General features: G+C 38.4%; 1 protein-coding gene across 5 annotated transcripts in view; it reads right to left on the minus strand.

Moving 5' to 3' along the window:
- The window catches only part of tcf12 (transcription factor 12), a 77,248-nt gene extending 60,548 nt beyond the window's left edge, over positions 1-16,700 (minus strand). For all 5 annotated transcript variants that reach the window (XM_069693530.1, XM_069693529.1, XM_069693527.1 and 2 more), the window contains exons 1-4: positions 16,508-16,700; positions 15,611-15,699; positions 15,285-15,357; positions 6,051-6,124 (exon numbers count right to left, since the gene is read on the minus strand). In XM_069693530.1, coding sequence (XP_069549631.1) covers positions 6,051-6,124; positions 15,285-15,357; positions 15,611-15,682 — 219 coding nt within the window. In that variant the 5' untranslated portion in view covers positions 15,683-15,699; positions 16,508-16,700. The remainder of the gene's footprint in view (positions 1-6,050; positions 6,125-15,284; positions 15,358-15,610; positions 15,700-16,507) is intronic.
- Between the last annotated feature and the right edge of the window lie 1,179 nt (positions 16,701-17,879).

Raw genomic sequence — 17,879 nt, forward strand, 5'->3', positions numbered from 1 at the left:
AACTGTCTGGCCTCCCCGTGCATTATAGTCCCAAAATATAAAGAGAGGAAAAAATATTGTATAACATTATAACCATTGGTTCACATAAATAATACTTTCAAATTTACAGACCCATTATTTGTCATTCATTTAAATAATTCAGTGGGTTTGTTTCTGTGGACTTGTACAATAATTGACTTTGTCCAACACAAGGAATGCAGTGACTAACAATGACTAGCTGTGACTAACAGCCTTAAAAACTTCTCTGTGAGTTTTATCTGAGTCTGAAGACAGAAATATCTATTTTTTACTATTAAGCACCTGTTAAAGACTCACTTGTTTATGTAAGATTAAAATTATGATGGTTCATGTGGTTATGATAATGATGATTTATGGTGTTACTGTTAGATTTTCAAATCATTTTATTTTACATTTTGCTCTTTTTGTTATCATATTGTACTTCAATATCTTAACATGTATACTCTTTGTCTTTTTTTTTTAAAGCATTTGTGGTACATAAAATTTGTTTCATAAATAAAATATATTAATAATTTGTATGACTTATTTCAATTTACAAGCTGTGTGTAACTCAGTAGGTTGTACTTAGTTGATTTCCCAGGTGATGTCCAATGGTTGCAAAACCATCGTTTTTCCAAGCTGGTCTCTTTAAAAACAAGTAAAATGGCACTCTGATGTAAATGTAACTAATAGGCCACAAAATTTCCTTGCATATTAACTATATATTGCCAAATTATCATCAGCAACAAACAGGTAAGTGCTATACATGTTTTCGAGTTTGCATTGTTTTCTTGCTCAAAGAAAGAAGAAGAAGAAAAAAAAGCACCTGCAGAAACTTTATCATTGTTCCTATACATCTATCTATAAAGGTAAAAACTTCTAAATCCTATTTATTTGGGTTTATTTTCAAGTTTTCTTTTTGATTCTATCATCTTGTCTGTATGATAACAGGTTTGTATACCATTTCATGCACATAGATCATGAGAAGATGTTGTTTAATAGAAGGGCAAAAAACAGAGAGATGCAATCCTACATCATATCCAGGTACCCGCAGCTTAAAAAAATTGCCTTTTTCTCCTGCAGCTTAACAGGGCCTTTTCATGACAGTTATCAGCTTCAGGGGCTTGGGTCTAAATATCGGTCACAGTATGATTTTTGAAAACTCTGGGTCCCGTGTAATAAAAGATGCTCCGTTACAGTGCTAATCCCAAGCCCTGTGAAAATCCTCCTGTGCTCCAGTCGAATACATCTTCCCAAACTACATTAACTCCCACCAGAGGGACCAAGCAGCAGTGGGCTTGCATTTCTATAGAGCTATTTTCACCAACTCATACCCTTTGCATTCAACATACAGTAAAAAAAAAAGAAGTAAATCTTATTATCTATCTTCTATTTGTGAGTGGATGGTGATGGAGTAATTTCAAAGGCAGTGGAGTGTTGTGCTGTGTTGAGGGAATCCTCAGAGATTCCCTATTGTGCTCCTGCCAGGCCGCACACACTGTTAATCACACCATGAACAGACTCAATAACAACAACAGCCCCGTGAGAAGCTCTAGCAAACGAATACACGCACACACACGCACACACACGCACACACACACACACACACACACACACACACACACACACACACACACACACACACACACACACACACACACACACACACACACACTTACACATACACAGCTACCGTAAGCATGCAAAAAAACATTTCCTCTCTTCCACTGCAAAACAAGGAAAATGTTACTTCCTACAGTCTCACGAACACGAACTTCCTAGACTCTCTGCTGGTTACCTGAGCCGATCTGTCGCACTTTTTCTTTTTTTTTACATTAAACAAGACAATTCATGAGCTTTCGAGCAGCTATTTCCCCTGTTTTGGTATTTATCTTATCATAACTTTTGACAGAAAGCTACACATAGTGCCAAATATGTTAAAATACTTTCCTTTAAAAAAAAATATCAGACAGCATTTGGTTGGTAATGGGCACTTTGATAATTCAATGAGAGGTCTTCCATTGATTTTTATGCCTGCCAACTGAAAGCAGGAAAAGGCCAGCAGGGTCGGTTAGCAGGGCAGGAGAAAAATGGTCAATCCAGGCTTAGTGTACATCTGTATGTGTGTGTGTGTGTGTGTGTGTGTGTGTGTGTGTGTGTGTGTGTGTGTGTGTGTGTGTGTGTGTGTGTGTGTGTGTGTGTGTGTGTGTGTGTGTGTGTGTGTGTGTGTGTGTGTGTGTGTGTGTCAATGCAGCCACACTGTGTTTGCTTCTCTGGGACCATTAGAATATCAATCACAGATCCCTCATCATTCCCAAACATTGGTGGCCTACATCTATCCGAGACACTAACACACGCTGTCATAGCTGCCACAGGGCTACGTTAGCACTACTGGCTAAATAACTGTCAGATCAGTGTGGCAGCAAGCAGGCCAGAGCTCACGCCTTGTTCCCCAATCACTCGCCACAGCATTTAAAGAGTCATCTCCTCCACACACTGTGCTGCATCCCAGGTGAATGTGTGACTGCATGTGGCAGCTTGGGTAGTGATGATATGGTCATGATGGATGCGTGTGGGGTCGAGTATCAAGTTGGGGCAGGGCACTGGGGAAGTGGGGGCTGTCGCGCAGTGGCGGTGGGCACAGCCCTGCCTGTCAGACCGCCAGCCTCCAGCCACAGCTGCCCAGGATACAGCGACTGGCTGGGAGCCAAGGTCAGCATGGCAGGGCTCGGGACCGTTCACAGTCGACTGATCACACACTCACAGCGCACCAGCTCAAACAAGCTCAGGGACGAGACTGAATTCCCTTTGTAACAGACTGAAAGATGAAGCACTCAGAATTTCTTCCAGGAGCCTCGGACAGACCTTGTGAATACAGCATGAATTGGGAAATTTTTGAAAATAAGCATTGTTTTTTTAATCAATTATTTGATACTCGCAGAGTAATGCAATGAACCTAGTTATTCACAACAGAAAATAATTGTACTCAACTACAGTGCAGTGTGGTTTATACGACTGCCTTTCAAAATCAAGGAAAAGTACAAAATAACAACTCTTAACAGCACAACAGACTTCCAGAAATCTCAAGGTTCCATTCATTTCTGTAAACACGAGGAAACATAAAAATGATGGTTTAACTGAAATTGTGTCTATAATGGTGTCTAAATTGCCAGTAGGTGTAAATGTAAGCCTTTTGCCCAGCATGTGCTGGAATAAGCTCCAACCCCCTGGAACCTGGGATAAGTGGTTCAGAAAATGGATGTATGGATGTCTCTGAAGCAAATAAATCAGAAAATGTCAGTCTATACGCAATATCTTTTGCTTGATAGTGTGTTGTTAGAAAGTTAGGAATCACAAAAATTAGAGTGATTCTTACTTTTAATGGTACCATTTGATTTTGTATTGCTCTGTTTTGGTTCTGCTCTGCAGGTAGGGACTTCTGTGCACTCAGTTTAAACAGCAAAGGTGATCGCACCTTTATTGTTCCTTAAACTTTAAGAAACATTCCAGATGAGTTTAGGTTTGAGACCTCTCTGGCACAGTGTCAATGAGAGGTCTGCATATAATTTGCTGCAGTCTGATAAGAAACTACAAACCCTTGTGAACTATGTTAACAACAGCACATGTGCCATTAGGCTAAAATCATATCTACGTGCTGCTTTTTAGTGACATTATCAATTAATTAATTCTTAACCAAACACCTTTTCTGATGATAATTGTCAATTCATGATTAACAGCAATAATAGGAATATTCTACAGAACCTAATATTGTCACCGTTCACACTGAGATCTTAAAATGCATCATTCACCGAAAAAAATGTAATCTCCTGAACAGATTATTGTAGTCTAAAGAGGTTTATAAGACATGCTACTCATTTTCTAAGCCAGGGCATGTGAAATATGATACTCTATAGGCGATATAAATCAAGTCGGTATCAATATAATGTGTATATGCAGCTGCGTGTGAGTGTGGCATGTGAGTGTTTTCATGGACGCTTTATGGAGGTGCAAACAGCTGTCTGCTGGCTGATGCTGCGTCTTGTAATGTCAGAATCACTCATTTATATGCACCTGGAGCAAAGATATCTCAAGCGTCTCTCTCTCATAATTCAAATCAAGCTGCCTATGTTACCATAGCCTGTAGATGTTCATTCGGGAAGGGCACAGAGAAATAAACAAGGTAACGCAGCCCGAGTAGCTCTGACATTTAACTGAATTCTAATAGAAAGTGACAGGAGATTGACATTAAATGAAATTCATACAGGGCATCTAGAACAACCAACGTGTGAGGGACAAACAAACACGGGGAGAACTGTTCTGTTCACACTTGCTCACACTAACAGTGGGATGTTCTCACGTTAACAAAACAAAGACATAGTTTAAACATGTCTTTTAACATGGACAGGTCTTATATATTATCATTATTATAAAAATGCATTACATTTGAAAATATCTGAGGATATGTTTTCCTCATTAAAAACAGTGATAAGCTATAATAGATTGAGTCATTATAGATTAAGTTACATGACTATTTTGAATTTCTCATTTCAATTAATATCAACAAATTCCCCAGCTGTAAAAGGAGAAAGAGAAAAAATTATGTAAAACCATATAAATTAAAATTCTTTTCACTTCATTTTTTAGTAGGTCTCCGATCATCATCAAAATGTCATACAATCTGTAGTATAGAAAAATTTGCTCAGATGCACAACCTTGTTGGCAAAGTATACAGTATACAGTGTAAAAAAAATAAGTGTAATTCTGGCCCAAAAAAAATATGTTTTTGGAAATATGGCCTGGAATAAGTTGGTTCATTTACCTCCTGCTGTTCTGGGACAGAGGCAGAAGTCCTGTTTCCCAGCATTCAATGGGAGTAATTGCATAGTAGCTGTCTGCCATTTTTAGTGAAATACAATTTACTGTACATACAGCACAGTAAGACGCTGAGCTTGTGTAAACCCTCTCTAAGCACAAGATTATCTATTATTCAAATACAAAGATTTCAGCCATCATGTATTTTACAGTGTTTAAAGACTGTTTACAGAATATGACTGGTCTGCAGAGGCACCTAGTGCATCCCATCCAAACCCTTCAAATCCTGAATCCCCTGCAGCGTCTCTACATCAGTTCCATCAAGTCGATTTTACGTTTTTAAATGTACAACCAAACACATCTGCTCACTGTAAGGATCGTTAAATGGTACGCTCCTAATTAGAGACAAAATGAGTAGTGGATTGATCAGTTTGACAAATACCTGGAAAATGTTTTGATAAGTGAAAGCAGGAAGCAGCGTCTCTGGTTCAAGGATTTGAAAATATAAAGATTTTCAGTTCTGTTTTATATAAGAGTAATTAAAGTAACATTTGGGTTTTGGTCGGTTGCTCAGGCAAAACAAAACATCTGGAAATGTCAATCTTGTGCTCTGAGAAATTGGGATGGGTATTTTTTCACTATTTTGTGACATTTCAGACAAAACTTTTAATCAATTAATGGATATTGGACATATTAATCATCAATGAAAATCATCACTCATTTCAGCTCTAACAGTAATTTCACCAAATAATAATTCCAACACACTCAGTGTTAATGTTTGACACTCCGAAAGCTGATTCATCAACAATGAGATGGGATGAGATTTGTTCTGTAATTCTGTACGTGGATCTTTAAATTAGCTTTTAGTTTGTCTATTAGTCATCCACAACCAACTAGATGCTGAAAAACAGCAATTAGACAGAAAAAAATTGCCTTACGGTAATATATAACTACATATAATATCAGATTCCAGTAATTGTCTCCCTTGCTGCTTCAACTATGTAACATATTTGGTTAGATTTGAAAAATAAAACCAACCCCACCAGCCCTGAGAACTTTTACCAGTCCCTTCTTTCGCAGAGAAATACTGTATGTCTATTACAGGTCATTCAATCTGACTGGTGCCGGGATAAGGTGAGACCAAAACCTCGTGAATGCCCCACTTTGATGTAATGAGTGTTAAATGATGTGCTGTGGACCAGAAAGGCCTTTCAGTGGCGTTATGGTGTGGGTCATCTTACCCGGGAGGATTCATAGGTGGGACTGGACTCGCCACCTGGGGCCCAAGACGCTTGGTTGGTCCGCTCGTCCATACCTGTCAGAGATAGAGATGCACAACTCAGTCAACCAGTCACAGTTACTCACATAGTTCAATGTACAAGAACATGCATCAGTGTCTGCACTCTCTCTCTCTCTCTCTCTCTCTCTCTCTCTCTCTCTCTCTCTCTCTCTCTCTCTCACACACACACACACACACACACACACACACACACACACACACACACACACACACACACACACACACACACACACACACACACACACACACACACACACACACAGAGAACAATTGAACCATAATGACAACCCCACTGCAGGTCAATAAGTGCACATATGCATGTGCAGTGTCCCTGTAGTCGTGTTTAACAGTAGGTCCTCTGCTTATTTACACAGCATCTCAAAGAAAAAATACATCTCATTCAACCTATCGGTTCTGTGTTATTTCCTTGTTTTGTACATGGAACATGGACGATAAAGTATTTACAGTGTTTCCTACAAGTTCCCAAAAGTTGCTGTGCAACAGACAATGAAGGGGAAAGTGCCATTTTTTAGTAATGGCAGTATAGATGAAAACATTAATCAATCAATGGACAGAAAATGTATGAGCAACTATTTTCATATGTGATCACTTCTCAGGTAAAAATGCCAAACATATGGTTATTATAGCTTCTTATTATGTATTCTCTACTTTTTCTCTGATTTGTTTCATAAACTAAATATCTTTGGGTTTTGAAGGGTTAGTTGGACAAAACAAGACATGTGAATATATTTGCAATATTATGACATTTTACAAATAAAAAAATAATCAATTTGGTGTGAAATAATTATCAGATTAGATCATGAAAGTAACTACTGAAAACATGTATTAGCTGCAGTCTGAAATGGAAATCAGGTAGCAGCCTCGCACAATGCGTGACCCAAAACTGAGCTAAAAGAAAACATTAAATGAGAATCTTCTTTACGTCATGGGTCTCAAACACATTCGAAATCTGAGATTTCCATAAACGTTTTAAAGGGGACTTGCATAATAATAGGCAATGCTACATTTTATTGAAACGACTATCCTAATTAACATCTCAGGCAAGTGGGTACTGATCTCCCTGGACAACCGGCATGATAGGGGTGGACTTTACAACTTAACAATGTTTGAAATGAATAGGTTACAGTTAGTGACGCTCCTATTGTGCCAAAAGGCAACCTACACCATGGGTTGATGTACGCTGGGCTTAACAGCTGAGTACTTCTAAATTAAAGAAAACCTTAATGTTTCAAAAGTCAAACAGATAAACAAATAAAATCAATAACACCAACCAAACTGTGAAGCTAGACCATCTGGCATATGTTGAAAAATATAATATCTGATCTTTACAATCTAATTTATGAGATATAGTCAATAAGAAATATTTGATGCCTCGATTGTTCTTGCTGTTTGACACAATATTGTGTTGCAGTAGCAGCCAAAGTCTCCACGAAGAAAAGATAACAGCGGAGCGGGTGAAGCATCAACGCTCACCAGGTTATTGATTGTCCCTGTTGTAATTTCATCTGTCTCAGTAAAATGCAATACCATTTGTTCATTTTAAACTTCAAATAAAGAATATCAGATTAGTAAAATTGTGTATTCTTGGGAAAATAATAATATAGCAAGCAACAAACAAAACTTTTCTAAATTAAGCATATTTTGATCCTGAAGTTTCACAGATGACAAGCACAAAGATGCCTCAAGCATGCAGCAAGGTGGGCCATATAATCCAAGAAACAGAATTTGCACAAGTGAAACAAACAAGTAAAATAAAAACAGAAGTTAATTATGAGCATCAAAAAACAAACATGTAATCACAGATCAAAATGTCCCATCAAAGTCAACCCAGCAAACAGCTTCATGTAATTTATCAATTTAGCCTAACGAGGCTCGATGCTGTTTAACAGGCACTTTTTTTATGCATGACTAAAACTATTAATCTCAAACAAAGGTCTTTGGTTTTAAAGAAAAATGATGTGATGGTGGAATTATGAGGCTAAAAGTGACTGAATAATGAATAATGCCCAACCTGAAATGAAGCATGTCAGATTCTGTTCTTTGTTGTGTTTCTATGCTGCTGTGATGACCAAATTTCCCCACTGTGGGATTAATAAAGTCGAAATCTAATCTAATCTAAATCTAGACTCTCTACTTGGTCATTTTCAACCACCGTGATGCCAATAACTTTTTAGTCACACTCGTGCATCTAATTATATACTTGAGCAGAAAGTCAGTGACATTTCTCTACCCAGAAATCATGCTCCAGTGAGCAGAGCTGTAGATAAGTTTCATGACAAACATGATGCTTTGCTGCTTGCGCACAGATTCATTTCCTCTTCTTCGGTGGCTTTATGAAAAAACTATACAGTTGATTTTGTCTCACTTTCATCGTTTGTCTGTGTTGTCATTCATATTTGTAGCTGTGATGCTAGTGTTAATTGAACTACTACTGTTGGTAGTGTGACAGCATCAGTGCGACATATTGAAGCCCAACTGAGGCCTTTTTACACTGAATGTAACAATGTTCAGTGTTTGCTGTCTGGGCCACTGGACAGTTGTCATCCCATCTGATTACCATATCCTACAAGGGCTCAAGGGTCCCCTCTCTTCTCTGTCCACAGACAGCCAGCACAATAAGATTACTCACTGATACAAGAAGCTGAAGGGACAAAAAAAAAAAAAAAGAAATAAATGCACTGGCTGTAATCTAAGTGTAATGAATTAGGAGAATCAGTGCTACCCTGTTAGTATTCTGTGGTAAAGATGCTCAAATCGTACCACAGAAAATGACATCCATTTTATCCTCACACAATACTTTTGTATTTATAACAAATCAGTAAACAATGTGTGGTGCAGTGCAGCCTTTTAGCCTCACTGTTTTTGGTTTTACAGGGTCCATTGACAGTATAGTGGTACATCTAACCATCCTCAACAACTACGTTTTCAGTAGGAAGTATTAAAAAAAAAAAAAAAAAAAAAAAAAAATTTTAAAAACTCGGATAACTCAAATGTGTCTGACCTGCCCAGCACCAAACTGCAGACAGAGAAAGCTGGAGTTTTTGTTGAAAGTCTTATCTATAATGATTCTATTTTTCTTCTTGAAAAACCTGTGGTAAGAACATTTCAACTGAGGGCTGACAGTGAGCACAGAAGTTGGCTGTCATAACTAACTGCTCCTTTCTCACGGTCTCTACTGGGTCATTCATAAAACAGCTGCACCCTCCCCAAACCTCTGATTCAGTAAAAAAAAAAAAAAAAAAAGAAAAGAAAAGAAAAGAAAAAATCCTCCAACAGAAACACTAATGCATTTTCTGCACAAATGGAAAGATTTCAGACTTAAAGGAAATAGTCCTGATGTAAGAACATGCAACAAGGCTGAACCAATACAAACTGTCAGCTTGGCAAACCAAGATGATACTTAATACCAGCCCTTTATCAGTGTCCAGTCTACAAGCTAAAACAGATAACCTTAAACTTCTTGGTTCAGTTTTTAAAATAAAACTGTAGTGCATCATTTTTGTTAATGACAGTTGATTTGGGTTGGTGTGAAAGCTGTCTATCAAACTTTGGTACAGTAATCTCATCTATAACAAAGCTCACACCATTATTTGGTCCCATCCCAACCTGTTTGTCACTAAACACAACATGCAGTCCATTTACAGTCTATTAATACTAATAACGCTCATGATTTATGTTTTCATGATCCCTTTGAAATATAAAAGAACATTATTTAACTCATAAGAATCATGAGTGCAACATGAATATGATTTCCTTACATGGGTTCATGATGATCCAGGATGACACCAACAAAACTGTCCAATCAATGATCTACTCGTCAGTCAAATTTCATGTCTACTCCTCTTGGTTTGTTTGGCAGTGTGAACACAAACGAAGGTGTTGTTTCTTCCTCTGGTCCGGACCAAATGAACTAAACCGTGAAAGCACTCGTAATCACATCACCATAGCACACACTGTATTAAATGATCAGCCTACCAGTGTCTTTATTGTTGTTGACATTGATTAATAATAGCGTTTTATATGAAGGACAGACTGAGAGACAGACATTACAGATAAAAGCAAAATAGTCCTGATTAATACAGAAAACAGGAGTAAAACAGGAGTTATAAAACAGTCAAAAGCCCCACCATTGTTGGATACTCTCGTATTTATAACATGCTCACAATATGGAAGGTGTAAATCAATCAATAAAAGGCATTACATAGTTACAGTTACTTATTACATTCAAATTCAATCTGGCCAAACATTTTCACTCTGTACATACAGCAAAGAAGACGAAGACGTACAAATATAAACACAGAAACGCGACTGCTGATTAAATATTCTTCCAATATTGAGAGACTCATAAACATCTTTAAGTACATTCAGTCACAATGATCAGCTTCATCTACGAACGGCTGCGTTTGATTGAGGAATCTATCAAATCCAATTCCCTCTGGGACCGAACACTTTCCGTCACTCAAAAAACAGTTGGCAGCAAAACTACAGACCTAAATTGGGGTTAAAAAAAAAAAAAGAGAAAAAAAAAGCTTCTGGTCCCGGCATCTTGAATAAAATGAGAAATGAGAAATGTCAGTCATTTTAAAACAAGTTAACCTGATTCCCAGCACAAACAGGGCTTCTGTGACCCAAAATACATGAATTATCCCTAACATGCAAAGGTGGGGATAGATTTTAATATGATTATAAAAACATGAATGTGTAACCCTTCATCTGAGAAACCTGTATTGCAGTATGACAGGTTTAATAATATCCTGTATTATGCCTCAATTATATCGGGTTTTAGCCTTCACGTCTCACAACAGACCCCAATAACACTCTGGAAAGTTTTGATTCACATCCACGATCATGTAAACAAATCCACAACACACTCTTACACTGTTTTGCTGATTTGCAGAAAGTTTTTGGCTATTTGGGGCATAATGGTTTCTTGTATACATGAACTGAGAGCTGTACTGATGGTAAAACCAAAGACTGCATCCAGTGCATGTAAACAAGTAATGAATGTGAAATAGGAACTGGACTCAGAGAAACCAAACAGTTTCCACAGGGACATAAGGTCAGACAGGTTTAATACCAGCCCTCCATTACCCTACTGAAGTAACACTAATACTACACCAGTCATTCAGAGCAATAATCTGAAACTTTTTGCAGAGAGTAGGAGAGAATCACAATGCCTGGAGGTTTGGCTGAAGACTGCAAGTCACAACACTGGCTGAGAAACAAACATGATTATGATGATTTATGGAAACGGGTGAAGGTGAATGACAAATGGGACAATATTATGTACAGTCAAGAACTATTTGCGTAAGAATACCAAAAACACAAAGAAATAATACCATAATAAGAGACACAGACCCAAAAAATGTTGCCAGGTTTGAGAGTATCCTGAAACTGCTCTGAAACAAATGCAGTCCAGAGATGTCCAATGAATCTATTTTAGTGGTGGTAACTCAAGCAGTTTAAATAAACTATGCACGAAGCTACTTTCAAACAAACCAACACAGATAGTTACAGCGAAGCCTGTTTGCTTTCTGATCTAATCAATGAACTCAAATCCCAAATATTACTATCTGTTAATCATTATCTGTTCATTTTTACATATTGGATTTATCTTTACTGTAATCGATTCAATTGACAAACTTATTTAAACCAATCTTGATTTGGTGAAGAGGTGAATCTGTCAGATTATCCGGAGGATTGTTTTATATACGTTATATTATTTATTTTTAGTGCGCTAACAATCTGTCAATCAATAATCGGATCATTTTTAACCAGTATGAGATTGGACGGCCACGTTGCAGGCCAGGCTCTCTGTTGTAACAAGCCATCGCTTTCGGCAAAATAACTCAAAGTGAGACAGCAGTGTTTGTAGCTGTGGTTAGCAATGAAACATTTCATTTTGGGATCCGACTGACTGACAAACCAGCATAAAGCAGCTGCTGGTCACAGCCAACAAATGCCCCACTACACAGCACTAAATGAAAATCACCTATTTCACAGCAGCCATCCTCTGCTCCACATCACTAAAGAGTCAATGGCCTCATCAGATTTGCATCATCAACACAGCTGAAAGGGAGAAATGATGAATCTCCGTTAGAGCCACTTTGGCTGTTTTTTTTCCAATCCATCTTTCCCTGGCACACTTTTGATGGGTCTTGCCTGTCCCACTCTGCCTCAATTATCTGGCTATGCCCAGCTGAGATGCAATAATCCAAACTCTCATTCCCTGCAATTTCCACACTTGTGTCTGCACACTCACTTCCCTTAAGTTCACAATCACTTATGTAGGTGCTTCTTCCCCTACCTTGAGGATCAGAGAGACATGAGCTCTGACTGGAGGGAGGAGGGAAGACGGAGGAGGGATTTACCCGCTATAGGGCTTCAATAGTAGAATATTTAAATCAAAATGTATTCATGCAGATGCAATCTAAATTTAGCCTCCTGAAACTAGAATCCACTCCAAAGTTGAAGTTGTGGAGGTGCTTGTTTGTTGAAAATGAAAAACCTGGTGCATTTCAGATGTGCAGCTTCCTGAAGTTACTGCAACAAAACTAAAAATAACAAGTGGGTTCCTTTCTGTTCTTCTGATGCAGACACATTCAGTAGTTGGTCTTATCCACAAAATAACAAAATAATATGTTGGATTTTTTTGTATTATGTTAATATTAGAGGGTCTTCATAATGGAGAGGTAATACTAAAGAACACCATACATTTAGACATTAAAGTCTAAAAAGCACAGCAATCTTAACAATAATAATATAATGTTATAATTTAATATCATGTCCCGCAAAATTATCTGATTATAATGGCTGCCTCTTACAAACGTTATCAACGAAGTTTAAGTTGCTGACAAGCTCAGCTTTTAGGCCATTATAGAAAATGATATTTGGAAAACATAATGAACAATATCAGGTGATATTTGAATATTTCGAGAATATGTGATTACACAACCGAAAGTAAACCAAGATGTAGGCCACCATATTTTACAGATAAATAAAAAACCTTCTTTAAAAGAAAGAAAGTGTTATAGTTATCTTAGCATCATAAGATAATAGTACATTTCTAATTAAAAAAATCTTCATAGGAAATCTAAATATTACCAACAAAATGTTCACATACTGTACATCCATTACCTTTAATTAGGCTAAACATCTTTCCCAGTCATGTCCAAACTGTTTTAGATTTTTTTTTTTTTGTAAATTTTTACAAAACAACAGCTTAGATTTACATTTTGTTATGTTTTTAAAGGACAAAGTTGGTCACCACACATCACACAGCAGTCACAATGACCTTCGGCTCGAACACACGATTCTCCTGACGATTCTTTTCTGTTCCGAAAAAAAAAAGCCCCGTGCTGAGGTTGGTCGATGTTGGAAGTCACAGAGTGCACGGCCCAGCCTAGCGGTGGCTGTCCATATGTTACTACATGAGATCATAACAACACATTGCTATGTCCTCTCTATTGAGCTCACACATGGGGCAGTCATTCCTAAACACTACAGTTCACAAAATCTGGTTTTAAATAAGTCATGGGTGTGCTTCTGCAGACACCATCGAAACTCAAGAATCATGTGTTTCATTATGTATCATCAGTGTGTTTGAGGCCGTTTCATCCACTGTGAGAAAATTTACACTGAGTAAGCAGTTATGTTCACTTGTATAATCTGATGCAATCAAGTGAAAGAGCCCTAAAATAAAAATCCCATCTCTGACACTTTTTGTTGACACCGTTTCAGCGATAAATTTAAATCTAGTCATTTTTGAGGATGCAGTTAGTGGTGTAGTATCACAAGGTGTGTGCAACATTTTGTTCCACAGGTTAACAAACACACCGCTGATGTCACTCTAAAAACCAGCCAGAACCATGTGAGTGTCAAAACTGTGTTATCAATAAATAAAACTAAAATCTTTGCGTGAACCTCAGCTGGTAGGTGTGGCTTTACTTTAGTTCTTTTGTTGTTTATTTTACTATAGAGAGCACACACACACACACACACACGCACACACACACACACACACACACACACACACACACACACACACACACACACACACACACACACACACACACACACTACATCCTCCTCACTTGAATGATTAGGTATTATAAAAGTCATCCTCCCAGCTCTACAGTTCATGTGTGACAGCTCTGTTCTTGTTTCTTTGTCATTTCTACTCAATGTGTGTCTTTCGTTTCACAGATAACTGACTACAACGAGGCTTTGTGGATGCACACAAGACAAGCTTTCAGAAAACATAATGCTTGATTGTTGACTTTCTCTAGTGGCACATCAGACAATAGATGTGCTTCGCATTAATGTCCTGAAGCATTTAGAGCCATAGGAAGCAATCCAGAAGCACGTTAATCAAACCATCCAACTTTTTCACCAATAAAGATGCTCATATTTTAACAACAAAAAACAGGATTTGTGGAAGAGACAGTTAAATGAGTGTGTATATTTGAGAGACTGAGCTTTTATCAAACTGCTTCTTGCACAAAGAAAAGAAAAACAGTGCAGAACAGCTCAATGGATGTCTCATGGATCGGGAGACATCTACGCAAAAAATTTAAAGCAGCTTCTCTTCTGTTCACACTCACACATATTAATTAAAGCAATTCAAAATTTTCCTCCAACACACCTCACAGCAAATCCTGATAATTGTCTCTTTGAACCCTTGATACACTTAACAAGACCTTGATTAAAACAGCCAAAAGGTGCCTGATTTATGCCTTATTAATGCATCTGAGAGCGAGAGCAACATTCACAGTGTTACACCATGATCGTAATTAGATCAATAAAACATTTACACATGTCTGTGGCCTATACTGTGCTTTGTTCTACATATTTACTACAGCACTGCACTGCAATTCAAGGTGGAGAGCTCATGTTTCAGGCACCAGATGTGAAAAGCTCACGCAGGCGTCACACAGAGGAGGGAGAAGAATTGCAACGCGAGACTAAAAACTAAGACCCTTTTTCTTCAGCTTCCATTTACAAATAAGTCCAAACACAATTTCAACAAAGGTAGAAGTCAGTAAACAACTGATTTCCATGTACAGACTTGTGAGTCATGCAAGCAAGGATAAAGAGAGTTGACATATCAAGAGGGTTTATCCAGTAGAAATAGGTTTGAGGGCTTAGGTCCTACCTGATGCACTGAACTGACTGCTTCCAAGTGTGGTGGGCCTGTTTTTCCCTCCGTTTACAGGTGGAGAGAACATCTGAAAGGATTAATATCAATATATCAACAATTAGATCAAAGACTCAACTGTGTTGAAGCAACCATCCACATAATCAACTGCAAATATCCTAATTGTGGTTCTCAAAAAGAAAGGGCAGCTTGTAGAATCATATTAATCCAGACTAATAATAAGTGATCAATTAGTCATCATTTAGCCGGTTTTGTCCTCACACCTCTAAGCTCTCGGAGCTGCACAGCACCGACAAACAAAAAACAGTGACAAGCCAACCTACCGCACTAAAATCCAGCAGGTCACTTAATTCCTTGTCTGTTCCGAGAGCGGCAATCCGCTGCTGAGGATTCATCCTGGCGATCTAGAAACCTGGAGAAAACACAGTCCATCAGGTCACATCTTTGCTGCCTTATTTAACAGCGGGGACTAGTGCCACAGGAAATGACTGCCAAGGGAGGCATTTGTTATGATGCAGAATAAAGACCGTCACCGTGAAGTAAAGTTGGCTCCGGCATGCAGCGTATTTTTAAACACCGACACTTTGGACACATTTTAAGTGATGGTACAGGAAAAAAAAATGTTTGCACATATTTTAGTTTTGTCTTTGCCAGCGCTGATTTAGAGCCGTGGGACCACTGGTGTGTTAGCGCTGGGGATGCATGGCTCGGCATGTTGAAGCCAGGACCTGCAGCATCGCTTCACTTACGGAACAATGTTTCTCTATAAATAAACACCGCATGTCACTTGTAATGAGACTTCCGTGCGACTCGCTCATTTGCCTGCCACTGACCCGTGTTCATGTCAGGGATTTTTCCAAGCACATTTTTCGAGCAATAACGCTGGTGTGATGTCAGCGGAGGCACCTCAGGTCTCTGGGCTAGGTGGCTAACACTAGCTGCAGTCACTAGTTCATACGGGTTGGAAATGGTTTAGCGAGCCGCAGGCAGCTGCAGCGGCTCGAGTCCGAGCAGACAGTAGTACGGAGAAGACAATGCCTCCAGTGACTGAAAGCTAAATTAAACACCGGTTCAAGGCACGTAACACAGACAAACAAATTATTGCAATTGACAAGCTGAATCCCCAGCTCCACAACACAAAACGCAATTATGGTCTTTCTCAACTCCCAACTTCTTTCACGGGTCCGAAAGCTCTTGGCAAACTCCCACCGATATTTTACCTGTTTTCCGATTAAAATCCCGACTAGGGTGATCTGGTGAAGAGCCGCTCTCTGGCAACACGCCTCAAAATAGCGAAATAAGGTTTTAAACAGCAATGCGTGTGGGAAATATCCTCTATATATATCAGTTACGAGTTTCCCTTAGGCAGACATTTTTGCTTCGCAAAAGCCTCAGCACCACGATGACATTGGTTATTGTATCCCTCCGCCAAGCAAGTGTGACATGATGGTCCCTCACAGCGGGAGATGCTGCGGGAGTCAGCACGCGCTGTCCCGGGTCACACTGATGCACGACAGGTTCATCTCCGCGTTATGATCAGGGACGCAACATTTGATGGATTTTCATGGACAGTAGTATAACAGAAATCCTCACAGCGCCAAAATGAAACGGAAAAAGCCAACACGTTTTGTTCATTTTAAATAGGCTTATGTTATATTCAGAACTTATTGCCTTGGTTGTTGTATTCTTAAAGCATCACATATAACCTTCCTCACAAAGCCGTTAGATCTTTATGTTGGCAAGATAAATTAAAAAAACATTCTGTGATACTTTTTTTTTTTTTTTTTTTTGGTTTGTGCACAGATGTGAATGTTTCTCTGTTTGGAGTATATTGTACTGTTTTACACTTTGCTAACTTGTGGGCAAACTACCAAAAAGCAAGCTTACAGAAACTTAAAGCAACTTATAACGATGCCACGAGAGTAAGAGAACAAGATGGTGTAGTGAAAGTGAAATGTTTGTGTCTGCAGGAGTCCACGCTTTAAAATCTGTAAGAAATTTCAGATACAAATGTATTCGTCGGCTAAATAACTCAGAAAATAAAGTTATCACAATTTAGTACTATGTGCTAATCTCAATTTTGGAGACACTGGTACAGCTGTCTCTTACGAGGACACTAATATATCGTTTTATTCCATGTGAAGATTTTGTTTTTTTATCTGGACCCTGAGTCTGAAATAATGTTTTGAACTGAACTGAATTGTAATTGTGGGTCCATTGATTTGGAAACAGGGGTTATTGTCCAAAAATCTTTCAGTAGGCCTATAGATAACCCAAAGGAGTATATTCTCACATGCTGCGGTGTATTTCTCTTGCAGATTCTCCCGTTGTGAAATGTCTACTGCTGATGTTTAGAATTTTAGGAAACACCTAAAATTATGCCTTGATTAATTTTCATTGTAATGCTGTCCATAAATCCACTTAAAATATTTTGATGACTACAATTTACATTGAATTCCCTCACCTGGTGTTCATTATACCTCTGAAAACCCATCTCCATTTATATTAAAATGACGTATTTAGAAGGTTTTTTGCCAGGGACACGGTTTGACCCATTCAAACCATCTCGACCTGCTTCTAGTTGCCTAAATA

The sequence above is a fragment of the Brachyistius frenatus genome, unplaced genomic scaffold (assembly GCF_029030835.1).
Source record: "Brachyistius frenatus isolate BFR_SWC_R1_liver_20210118 unplaced genomic scaffold, ASM2903083v1 Contig_15, whole genome shotgun sequence".
NCBI classification, from domain to species: Eukaryota; Metazoa; Chordata; class Actinopteri; family Embiotocidae; genus Brachyistius; species Brachyistius frenatus.